The sequence below is a fragment of the Apteryx mantelli genome, chromosome 1 (assembly GCF_036417845.1).
Source record: "Apteryx mantelli isolate bAptMan1 chromosome 1, bAptMan1.hap1, whole genome shotgun sequence".
Taxonomy (NCBI): Eukaryota; Metazoa; Chordata; class Aves; order Apterygiformes; family Apterygidae; genus Apteryx; species Apteryx mantelli.
Window position 1 is genome coordinate 69,952,917 of NC_089978.1, and position 13,222 is coordinate 69,966,138.

The window sequence follows — 13,222 nt, forward strand, 5'->3', positions numbered from 1 at the left end:
TTTCACAGAACATCTCAAACATGTCTGCTGGGACACCTGCAATATCATTTTTTCCATACTGCTTATCAAAAATTTTTGGTTAATGTTTATAACCACAAACCAGTTGTCCAAGCTGTATTGCAAAACCAGGTAGAACATGTCTGCATTTACCCAGGACAAACAGCAAAGCAGAAAGAAGTTTTGGCAGAGGATTGATCTTGCCTGTTTATGGCATTCATCTCAGGTGGCAGGCAGCTCAATGTAATGGAAAGTAACTGGAAACAAGGGGGAAAGGGCAAGGTGGACACAAGACTCTCTTGTTTTGTTTTACCATCAAAGCACATGGTAGCGTCACCTGTCCAACTCTGCACGCTGACCTTATGCAGAACTTCAAGTTACTTGAAGATAAGCCTCTGGTATAAGGAGTAAGTGATACTGGCAAAGGAAAAGCTCAAAGTAGTGGCAGCAGTGCTCTTTAAAAATAGAGGAGGACAACTATAAAGTTAAAACAGAGTTCAAAAAAGCCATGAAGACAGAAGAAACAAGTGACAGGAGAGAAAACAGACTGCAGGATAAAAAAAAAAGGTTTAAGGAAAAAGCCAAAATAAAATAATATTATAAAAATAAGAGGTTCAGAGTTGAGGGAAGAGACTGAAAGTAAACAAAAGAAGCAAAGCCATAGATGGGAAAATAAAAAAGGAACTAAATGAGAAATATTATGTAAGACTACAGGGACAAAGAGACAGTGAAGGAATGGTGAGAACAGCAGAATGAAAAAAAATCACCGTAAACTGATTAACTTTTGAAGTTTGCAAGAAAGTCGGATGCTAGACTACTATGTAATAAAAAACAGTTTAATTTTTGTAGCTAAAATTTCAGACAAGGAATTGTGGATTGTGAAAGCCTCGTAAGAGGGAGACAGGTTCTGCTCTCAGTTGCATCAAAAAAGTCCAGGGTAACTGGAAGTGTAACAACAAACCTTCCCAAAGGGCCACAGAGAGCATTCTGTCTGATAGCATAGTCCCATTGCATGTTGCTGCGTTTGTATTTCTGCAATAAAACTGCAATTTTGGGACCCATGAATTTAGCTAACAAGAAGAGGTTGATACTACTAATAATGAATTAATGAATTCTAAACACTTTTTGTGGTCACATGTAAATAATGCCTTTATGCTATTGCTTCCAGAGGAAACAAGAACGAATGAAAAATTTCCCATAAAACCAGTAAAATTCAAACTTGTAGCTTTTGTATCTCTTCCAGGTACTAGTCTTCTCTGTTGCTGACTGCAAATGCTACAATTTGACAGAAGCTTCAAAAGAAAAGCAGAAGAAATAAGTTCCTACAAAATGGCATTTGTTCTCTGTACAGGTCACGACAAGCACAGAGAACATCACCAAAAACTGGAGGTGAAAGGGCTGTTGTTATGACTAGGCACTTTTATGCCTTCCCTTATGGTAATCTGACTGCATAGCTGCCTGTTTATACACTATGTAGTGCCTCTTAGAAAAAGATGTAAAAGTAAATTAAAAAAAGGAAGTTAATCAGAAACCACTTGAACCTGCTCTACTTAGTGCTAATGTGCTAAAATAGAGCTGCATCATTTCTTGGAGGTTACTATACTGGCATATCATCAACATTTAAGCAATTCGCTTGAAGCAAACAAACAAAAAAAATTCAGCCTGCATTGCTCTTCAACCAAATTTGCCATTAGTTACCAAATACTTACAATCATCAGGCAAAACTTCTTTGAACTGCTCAAAATATGAATTCAACCGGACTAAGCTTTCCATGTTAATTACTTCTTGCAGTGAGGTGTCTCCAAACCTTTAAAAGGTGAAAAAGGGAACAGTTAAGCCCAAGGTAATCTTTTCTCTTTTCTTAGAAACAACTTCACTTGGCAATATGACTACCAGAACACAGTTTAAAGATTCATCCCATGAAATTCCTAAACATTCAAATGCAGAAGAAAGTGTAACAGAAAAGAGTTGTAGTGATTCATTCCAGAAAAAGAAAATACATGAGTGCAGGAACAGTGGAATGGAAGGCAGAAAGGAAAATCTTACAAAAATTAGTATTTAAAGTACTTTGGTTTCTGTATCTATCAATATTAAATACCCATCTATTTGGTAGATCTTTTTGCAAAAATTCAGACTTTAAATAATGGAATTGCTGGCTCAGTTTGTTAGCTAATAATAACCATGACACCAGTAGGCAGGATCAAGAACTTTGACGCGTGAATGAGAAATATGGATCTAGGAGGGATAAAATGTAAACGTAACAAATACCGTCAGCAACACTGATTCATCTCAGTCTCTTACAGGCAATAGAGGAAAACAGGAACTCCTGGAATGCCCTTGTTTGACTTATTTTAGATGTCTACCATCAGACTGCACGCTCCACCCAGGTAGCAAGGCTGGTGCCACAACATCTATGTGCCTGACTTCACTGGAGTTCTCCATGAGAGCTGCAGGCTGCCAATGTATTCCTTACAGGAAAAGGCCACAGCAGAGGAAAGCTCTGGTAGCTCTCCCAGAACTGAACAGCTTCGCTAACAAATATAATTGTATAATTACATTTTTCAGCTTTATAAGAGCCCAGTCGCATTACATCAGTACTGCAACAGCGGGTTAAATTGAAGGAAGGTCCATTTAGCCCAGCAGATTCTGCCAGTGGCCAAAGAGGGAGTCTAGGGAAGAGTACAAAACCGAGAGGGCAAATACACAGTGATCCTCAGAACGCTCCCCCAGCCTCTGGCGACCTGCCACTCTGAGTTCTCGAGTCAAAAGCAGCACCTCTGTGTTAAGTAGCCCATGAAAGATTTCCTCTTCCATAAAGCCACTTTTGAACCACGTAAACCTTTACTTCACACAAAGCTATGAGGTAAAGAGCTCCATAGCTATATGCTGTGTGAAGAAGTACCTCCTTTTGTTTGTTTGGAACTTGCCAGCTTCATTTGATGGACCCTTGTTTTTGTATTGGAAGGAAAAATGAATCACTTTTAGTAATGCAACAGTGCAATTTCACAGAGACATACTTCCATCAGAACAGGAGATTGCTGAACTGCCATTAAGGTTGAGCTTACACGATTGAATACATACTTCTCTGCTAGGGTTTGCTGCTCATTGATTCCCACATTGAAAAGAACAGGCTGAACCCTCAGTAACATGCCACTCTGAATCTCTCGCGGCAGCAAGTCAAACAAGGCGCTTGGCAAAGGGATCCTCACATTAAATCCATCACTGCAAATAAACAAACAACTATTAGACATACAGTACAAAAAGAAACATTATGAGAATGTGCTATTTATGTTAAAATATATAATATAAATATAAATATAAAATATAATCCAATTATAAAAAAACAAGTATCAGTCAAAATCCAAGACTTTAAAGTACCACCAGAACTTGATCCTTGTCAGAAAAGCTATACTAGTTTAAAAACAAACAAGCAACAGCCTGTAATGTTCATTTTATGTCCTCATGGGTATTTCAATCAGATCTGCCAATTTCCTGAGAAAAGCTGAATTTGCTTTCCCCATTAATACTCTAGCTCTCTACAATGTGATGAGAAAAAGCTGGATTTTGCTATGTCCCCATCTCATCAAAAGTAGAAGAGTAGATTTAAAAGAGAATAAAAGATTTAAAAGATTAAGATTAAAAAAGATTAAAATAAAAAAGATTAAGATTAGAAAGATTTAAAAGAGAAAAGTAGATTTAAAAGCTTTTATCATGGGTGATGATGCACATGCCAGAAAGGAAGCATTTTTGGATACAATGAGTAGTCCTGATACTTCTGAGCTGAAGGGTAGAGGCAATGATAGGTGTGACCCAAGCATAAATTGAAGAGGGAGCCAACAAAAGTGCTGAGATGGAACCTTATGGCTCAGACCTACAAACCTGTTCCTGCAGCCCAACAGGTTACCATGGGCCAGCTGAGCTACAGCAAAGATGTACATGTTTTATCTCACGGCCAATGTGAAGTAATGCAACTTACCTTAACCCATAACATCACTGCAGACTAAGGTAAATCATACTACCTTACTACAGGCTGAGGGATTGCCCAAACATAAGTTATTGTGGTTTGCGTGCTCTGCATTAATCTATCAGCAGCAGTACCTTGGTGTTACATTGCAGTCCTTACAATGCAACTTTCCTTTGATCATTTTTCTGCTCACAAGGCACTTAAAAAATCCCTCAAGTATTACATGAGCTCTGAGAGTCATATAACAATACAATCAAAATTGGTCTGTGACCCATTTACATTGGACAGAGGGAAAAATATAGCAGTACATATCCTGTGTTATGTCTGAAAGCAAAAACTTGTTTTCACCTCTAAATGTAAAGCCTCCAATAGTTTACACCAAAATAAATAAGTATGATTTTTCTTCCCTTACTAGAGTAAAATCTAGACAGCAAAGTAATAAGCAGCACTATGAGACCTGAAACTAATGAAGCCTGGTTTTCTACTGATTTGTGTCCTGTAGTTGCCTGCAAGTCAACTTGCAACTACTTAACTAAAGCTTTTCTTTGAAAGGCATTTTCTGTCAGCTCTCAGAAGGTCTCAGCAATTTCTGCAATGTGTATGATCACATTGCAGTTCTCCTTCAGCCAGGGCACTTTCCATTGCAGCTGAACCTGAACTTAATTAAGTTCCTCCAAATGTATTTATCTTTGAGAATTCTAGCTCTTTTTCAAGATGTGGACGAAACTGGGAAGAGCTTCAGTGGAGCTTGGTGCAGCACACTGCAATTCTATAAGCCTTGTTTCCTCAAGAAATCAGATTCAAAACTAAAAGGTTCTGAAGACTCTTTGAAACACAGAAACATTTAAAACATTCACTTCTCTGAGGTCCCTGTCATCCCACAGCTTCCTGCCACTCTGTGAACTAGCTCCCTTGGGGCAGAAGTCTCTCGCAGGGGCCTGTCAGCATTATGCCAGAAACCAGCTGATCAGCAGGCTGAGGTGTTTGCGTGGAAGCACTACTCCATCTGTTGCAAAAGCTTCCCACCACAATAAAGCTGTAACAGATTGCTCCCACTCTACTTCATGTGAGGCCTCATGAATGTTCGACACTTCAAACAGACTTAAAAAAAAAAAAAGCTTGCTTTTAAACTCAGACTTGAAAATACCTCTCTATAGAGAGGTGGCCAAAATGAGAAGCAGCTCAGTGGTTCACAAGCATCCACAAGCTAAATCCACAGTTCAGCCCCAACAGTTTAGAAACTGATGCTAAATAGGCCTCGCCTCAATATCAACTAATATGCTCCGTGTCCTGTAGTGCTAATGACAACCCATTCGTCAATGACATACAGTAAAGCACTGATCAACTGATCAACATCAGTGAATCTCTCATATATGAGATCAGGCTCAAGAGTCAGTCTGAAATTTAAAAACAGCACAAGTGCCTAAGAACAGATTGACGACTACTGGCTTATGATTATGGGAGGCTAGGTCAAGATTATACCTACTCATAAAACAATACTGTCATAGTTAGAGCTTTGCCATATATCCCTTTTCAGTTTAGCTCCCTGTAAAATGAAACACTGGTAAAAATGAGAGTCAGCTCCAAAATGTCTCTCTAAAGTTCTGAGAAAAAAATAGCACAATACAAAAGTACATTATTCACCTGAGTTTCAAGTACAGTATCACTGCTTCTCCCTTCTCCAGCCCCACCCTTCCCCCCTCCATTCTGCCCCCTCTTTCTTCTTTTACCGATTTCCAGTGATGACTGGCAACATGTCAGTAGATGTATTTGATGTGGCCTGAGTTACTTTGAAGGTTACATTCCTCAAGTCCATTATTCCCAAACTCATGTCCTCCAGCATTGCCAGCTCCTCACCTAAATCAAGGAGGAAAAAGTCAATCATAATTATTACAAACAACTTCCCCTTAGCCATTTGCTATGACCGCAGGCCACTGCTCTCCTAAAGAAGTTCTGTGGGTGAGGAGGGTAGGGAGCCCAGTCATCTACCTTGATCTGCATCTGCCTGACTGCAGACAAGGTCCTGATTCACTTTGTGACTTTAGCAAGGATAGAAAACACCAATTATTTAGCCTACCCAGCCTACTGTCTTTCAAGTAGATTGTGCTGACTTTCCAGTTTAGACAATACTAGTAAACACTCCTTGGCACTGTCATATCCATGATGTCCTCTGTGTTAGAAAGTGTTCTGTCACACTGTATTGCAGTATCTTACAGTGGACTCTGGATTTATTCAGGAAAGCATTCCCTAATTGGTACCCAAATATCTATTCTGACACAGGAGTGAAATATGTTTTCTTTTTCTATGACCTCTTCAGTCTCTCTTTCTACTGTAGGATTAATGAAGGTCAAGGAAATGCAAAAAGCATTTTTTGGATGGAGGTCCTCCCAACTTACTGGAATTTTATTCCCTTTCTTTTCTGAAAAAATGATGGATACTTTTTTTTTTAAACCCTTGGCCTTATTACATTACAAGGCAAGTATTTATTTATTTATTTTATTTACTTTTTTTTTTAAATTCAACTAAATCAGAAGAAATTCTGAATTGCTTTTTGCTAGCTAATTAGCTACTCCAGATATTACTGGGTTTTACATTTCAGTTTTCAAAATCATTTTGTAGCTGAGCTGCACATTATCCCATACACTCATCTTCTGCTGTAGCCAATTTTAAACAGAATTTGGTGACTCACAGCTGCTATCACCCACTTGCTCTGTGTCTTTACCATAAGTGCTCAGCAGGCTCTCAAACTGTGCCAGCAAGCCAATGGTATAGAGTTGTCTCAAAAATCCATCATCATGTAGGCAGTTCCTCAGCTTGATAATGAAACCACAAATAAGAGCTGTCAGCTGTGGGAGAGAAGATAGACAAGAGTGAAATAATGTAAGACAAAAAAGCTCTTCAGCCCCAAATGGAAACAACCCTGTATGTAAGAGATGCCATAAAAATCTGTCAGACTGATGCTCTTTTCCTTTAAATGGTACTCTTCTTTCTCCTTGCAGTTGAAGTGAGAAAACCAACCAACAAGAATCAAAACACTCTTAAAATCTGATTTAGGGCATACTGGCTTGAAGTTGCAAACTCTCCCAAGGTGGGATTGCTGTTGATCTCACATATACTTGTTTTCTTGACATGATCACTTGTACTAGAATCTACAACTGGTGAATTCCAAAAGAGTCTCCTTGGAGAATTGTTTCAGTTACAGATGAGAAAGCAACACAACTAGTTCCAAGCCAACAATTTTGATAGTATGATTAAATTATTGTTTTTAAAATGGCATTTTAAGAACACTTTAAAAAGGCAATGCCTGCTTGCATGACATAAAGATTCAAACTCTGTAGTGTTATGAGACATTCAGGACAAGACCGTGATACTGAGATTAAGTCTTAATTTGGTCTTTCTGATCTTTATGATGGGTAAACATAATCAAAGCACAGAGTTAAACAAAATTATCTGTGATATAAAGTGGGTTTTGTATGAAAAAAATTGTCTGCATTTATCTCTATGAGAAATTACATTTTGGGACAACTGCTCTACCAACCAATGTACAAGAGACGAGCTGTTTGCAATAAATAAAAAAGACTGATTCTTATTATGTGAAATGTTTCCACAGGACAGCAGACAAGCTGAAGAAGTGTAGTGGGCAGAAAAGGCATGGAAGGTGCCCCCAGACATCCCTTAGTGAATGGCTGACATGAAAGAGACCCCAGCAGGTCCAGAAACAGAACTTTTATAAAATCCCAGCACCCATTCCTTTCCTTGGGGCTGGACTTCTCTCCTTAGGTACTAAAGGTCCTATTGGTTTTCTTGATGCAAAAAACCAACCAAATAGAAGTGTGGGAGTACACTTTCTGCTTATGGGCTTTCTTTTTTTATTTTTTTCCTCCTCTCTCTTTCACATCTTACTTCTGGTTTTGGATCAGTGGCATCAGGAGGCAAAGACTGTTTCTGTACACAGCATTATTCTCACTGGTTCTGGCATAGTTTTTTTAAATTGGGAATATATGTCCCAGGGAAGATATAAGTTTTATATTTCCAAACACATGCAAGTGAACAGTAATAACAGGACAGCACAATCTGTGAGAGGAGATCATAGTGTTCAACCTGAGGGTAAAAATAGATCAGAAAAATTCTGCAGTCATCTGTCATACTTCATAAAATCCCACCACAAGTCTAGGTGTAATCAAACCATGCAAACTTCCTTGCTTACAGTTTGACAGAAGACAACATCCCTGCGATATTGAAGGCTCAGGCACAGTCCTATTGTTGGTGCACTGTCCTGCATTAATAAAAAGACCATGGCTTTCTTTGCCTTGTCACTCATCATGGCTACGCAGTCTGTGAGTGTTGTCAGCAAAGGGTAAAGAGCCTCGCTCCATTCACCTGGTTAAAAAAAATAAAATTAATGGCACTGTAAGTACTTCATTTGAAACATACACACGTTAAGAAGAAACCTTCTGTTGCAAGTTAAAGCAAAATGATCCGCATTTAATGTTTGTTTTATTCTAACTGTCTGGTTACTCCCTGCTTGTTATTAAGCTAATGTAACCTTACATAGTGGTTATCAAAGGAGGAAAATATGGAGAATTCTACTCTAGAAGGCTGTTAAGACTTTCCCAGCCATGTAATAGCTCCCAGATTTGCCCCCACAGAACAGACCATACAATAGCTGATTTGGAAAGCACAACAGGAAGATGAGTATCTATATACACAAGTGTATATAAATGTGTGTGCATGTTCAAACACACCCTTTCACAGTGCATATACATGGACAGAGCACAGAGTCCATCATATAATGGATATAGTGAACATCTTTTTGGCCACTTCTGTCAATGAGATTTCTCCCAGATACTTCTGCCTTTGAATCTTTTTCAGACAGTATACCAAAACCCATTTTCTCTGCAATACAAGGAGAGGATAGAACAGTGTTTTGGTTTTGCCCTCTTTAATGTAAGGCTAAAACAGGACACTTCCTCTTTTTAAAGGGAAGGACAATGTGTTTTATTTTTTAAAAGCACCAGAGCCCACAAACAGGAGATACACCATCCCTAGTCTGGATGGCTGTACCAACAAGGCCATGTGCACAGAGCTGAACCTATGAGAATGGGGTCATTTCAAGCCTGTGAGAGGAAGCTGTTCATGATTTCAACTGAAAGACAGGGCTAAGAGCCAGTAATAATATAAGTTTCTTTGATAACCATCCAAAGAGGGGAACTTTGGAAGTCTGCTAACAGAAACATAACTGACAAGATTAACAGTACCATCCTTTTTGCTTTTGTTCTATGCAGTAGATAGACAATCTAATAAACTAGACAAAGGGGAAGTTATTTGGCTCTGTTCCATCCCCTTACTTTAAGAGAGCAGGAAACATCAAAAGAACAAAGAATCACAGCTTGTCTTTTATATTCTATTAAATATTTCCCTCTCAAAATAAAACAGATGTCATAACATGGACCTGTGAACACTCAGAAAGCAAAATACAGATGATACTAATGAAGTGTTTCTCTTACTGCATTTAAGAGCTTTGCTATGCAGGAATGAGAATGACAAAAAATTGAAGAGATCTGGCACATCATCATTCCTTTGCTTGGATATACCTATATGTATATAGTTAAGTAACTCCATGAAGATTTAAAATTATAGGGTGCTTGGCAGTGCTTTTTTTAAAAGGTATGGTAATCATGAAGTATCACAGAATCACAGAAGGGTTGAGGTTAGAAGTGACCTCTGGAGATCATCTAGTCCAAACCCCCTGCTCAAACAGGGTCACCTAAAGCACGTTGCCCTGCTCATGTCCAGTCGGCTTTTGAATATCTCCAGAGAAGGAGACTCCACAACCTCTCTGGGCAACCTGTTCCAGTGCTCTGTTACCCTCACAGTAAAGAAGTTTCTTCTTATGTTCATTTGGAACTACATATATATACACACACTGGTATACAGTATACTGGTGGTACACCAGAATGCCTGAGGATAATACAATCCTCAGATTTTTTTTCTCTCAAGATTCACATGCAGTACGATAGCTCATTTGAGATAATGAGTAAAACTCCTCTGTGCTGTGTATTCTCTTGGTTTAAAATACTGACCACAGAAGAAGGAAAACCTTTGCCAGTCTACAGAATTTGAATCACTTTTCACTTCCTGTTTCATAGGAGTGTCACATGGTCCTTTTAATTTTTTAGTCAATGGTAGCTGCCATTAACAGTAAACAGGAATAAAAGAAATCACTCCCAGGCTCAAATCAGGGTGGAACATTCCACTAACAGCTTTTAAATAAATTTATTTGAAAGGACTCTCAGTATTCACTTTCACTTGGGTTCTCCCTTCTTTCTTCTGTCTTTGCCTCATGAATGTCCCTAAGAGACCTTTATTTTTGAAAATATACATTCTATAAAATTAATCAATGGCACTTTCAAACACCATGAGCACTCTAATTCTAATGAGAAATCTATTCTGAGCTCTGTTCTTATGTTTTATGAGATGACCAGAATATTTTAAATCTATTATTGACTCCACTGGGCAAATCCATAGATAGAATAATTTGGTATAGGGTCTCAGATCAATGGGGATGGAAGGAGTTGTTATAGATTTACAACAGCTGGAGATCTCTAGTTCATGTTAAAAGTTATTCCACATTTAAAAACTGGCATGGTACAAACCAGCTGGAAGTCTGTCATTTGCTTTGTGTGTTTTATAGAAACACATTGCATGGCAAGAGACAAATCCTGCAGGCTCCATTCAGACAGCTTCAATTGAATTCTGTCTGGTAAATAAGGGCCAGATTTGGCTCCGCAAGTCTTGGCTACTTTTCTTATGAGCAGTGCTGACCAAAGCCATATCTTAAGGCACACTTTGAGATGTGGCATGTTAAAAAAAAAAAAGTGCTGGGAAGGCCTATAAAGTCACATAGTGGAGCCTCTCTGTATAATCAAAGATTTTATCATATAGATGGGAAAAGGTGTTTTATTTTTGGTAAGAGTCTTTCTTCTCCAGATCCATAATAACTGGCCTCCAGAGCCTTGACAAGGTATCTTGAGTCTTTCAGGGAATATGTTGCAAGGGGAAAAAAAAAGAAAAGAAGAAGAAGAAGAAGGAGAAGAAGAAGAAGAAGAAAAAGAGACCCTAATGTCCATAAATCAAAGTACTGGGCACCTGCAGTTGTCGTTGTGTTTAGGTCAGGGTTGCAAGTACTCATGATCTCTGAAAAAGAGAGATTTAAGTAACTGGTGAAACAGATGCTTAGGTCTGATCCAGCAAAGTATAACTGACAACCCTTCTAAGCACATAGTCAAGACACATTTGACTTCAGAGGGAATCAAGCATTAAGTGCTTTGCTACACTGCAGCCTCAATTAATTAAATTTAAGATCCAGTTTGGGGCACATTTGGATGCCCAGCTGAGGTAACCTCTTTGCTTTTAATTACTCCCATCTTAAAAATAAATAAATAGCATTAATTTACGTATCACATTCAGATGTTGCAAAAACTAAAGGGATGCTCCAAGAATTAAAAACGTATGCAGCTTTTTATAGACTAAAAGCACCTCCTCAGTGATAGAAGCAAACGGGGTGACTGCAGCCAGAGTGGACAGCTGAGAAGAATGCTAATATACTCTGTGGATTTTGTGGAGATGAAAATTGAAAATTCTACCTGTGTGGAGGGCTTTATTTCCCATTGGCTTTGCTAAACCCAGGAGCCCATGCTGTAACAGTTCACAAATTCAACCTCCACTGAGCTCAGATTAAACTAATCCCAGATTGGAAAAATTACAGCCATCTATCTGGGAATGAGTGGTGTTACTAAGGCACGTTATTCAGACCTTGTAAATATAGTAACAGTGTGAGCAACTACAGGGAGAGAGGGAAGAAGGTGAACAGTATGGTGAAAGTCTTAATTTAGTATTCGGAAACATGAGGCTTGAAGTGCCCTACGCTGCCTGGTGTGTGCCCATGCCACGGTGGGTTTCCATCAGCCTTGCTGACTGCTCCGTGTTCTAGTGCTCATGCAGAAAGGCAACTTTGCCAGCACATATGAAAGGGTATGTCTGAAAACTCATTAAACTCAGGCTCCCACAGGCTTCAGTGATGCTGGAAACAAGCCCCAAACCATTGCCTCCCACATTAGTTTACTCAAATGTATCAAATGGAGAGACCAAAGAGAACCTCAAAAAATGCTCTCCCATATCCGGACATGCAAATTCAGTTACCAGTGCTTACCGGACAACCTCGGGCACTATTATTTAGGAAGTAACAACTTCTCAACACGTCTCGGTAAACCACATGATACTGCAGAGTATTACCGTTCAATAATGGTAAGTCTTATCAGCAAGGCACTTGTTCGGTTGTTAAATATAAACAAAAACCTGCAGTTTTCAGAAGAAGCGGAAGCCATGAACGCACATACCTGGGCTGGATTCTTCCGGAGCGGGGCTGCAATCTGCACAGAAATGGAGGGGCAACATGCATGATTAAGGAGCGGCAACACAGCCTAAACATAAGCAACTCAAATGTTCAGTGCCAGGGATCTCAGAGCAAACCGCGGCTTAGCAGAGCTAGTCCCTGGCCCCGGGGCACCGGCTGTCTCCTCCATGCCACCATTCCTGAGCAGGGGGACACCAGAATGGGGCCACGGAGGGAAGGCAGCTCCCTTGAGCTCTGCGGCTCCCGAGGGATTGCCCTGGGGGCGCTGCCAGTTCCCAGCGATCCACAAGGCACCATTTGAGAACCACTGGCTTAGTGCAATTATAAAATAAGCTGGCAGTAAGGCAGCTAAACAGAATAGCAAAAGACTAGCAGTAAGTTCAACGTGCTCGCGCACTTAACTGAAAATGACATTAATGCACCCACACTGCAAGAGAATCAGTATTTTGCTATTTTAGACAAATTTGTGCTATATAATTTCTGAGACAGTTAACACCAGCACTGGATCGTGTGTTAAAGGCTCAAACCGCCCCAGCGAAGCTTGTGACAGTTTTACACTCACTTCAGTGGTAGAAACAGTTTGTCAGATGAAAATAGCTACAGTGCAATGCAAACAGTAGAAGGATAATACACCTTGCTACAACAAGTCTTGCATTAATGAACAGCAGTTTATTAAACTAACAGATTTAAACTTCTGTTGTATTCACACGTAGATTCACTAGTCAATGAATTACAAATTTCAAAATAACAGCAGAAAATATCAATTATAAGCTTATGGACAATCATCAAAGCTTAAGAGTCTGAGATAAAAACCTCTCAGTTAAGTTAAATCTCATAGCATTCAT

General features: G+C 39.2%; 1 protein-coding gene across 8 annotated transcripts in view; it reads right to left on the reverse strand.

The window, feature by feature from the left end:
- Positions 1 to 13,222, reverse strand: part of INPP4A (inositol polyphosphate-4-phosphatase type I A) — a 134,650-nt gene that overhangs the window by 15,701 nt on the left and 105,727 nt on the right. For all 8 annotated transcript variants that reach the window (XM_067294405.1, XM_067294381.1, XM_067294396.1 and 5 more), the window contains 6 exons: positions 12,361 to 12,393; positions 8,169 to 8,341; positions 6,684 to 6,807; positions 5,692 to 5,818; positions 3,079 to 3,219; positions 1,707 to 1,804 (listed from right to left, as the gene is read on the reverse strand). In XM_067294405.1, coding sequence (XP_067150506.1) covers positions 1,707 to 1,804; positions 3,079 to 3,219; positions 5,692 to 5,818; positions 6,684 to 6,807; positions 8,169 to 8,341; positions 12,361 to 12,393 — 696 coding nt within the window. The remainder of the gene's footprint in view (positions 1 to 1,706; positions 1,805 to 3,078; positions 3,220 to 5,691; positions 5,819 to 6,683; positions 6,808 to 8,168; positions 8,342 to 12,360; positions 12,394 to 13,222) is intronic.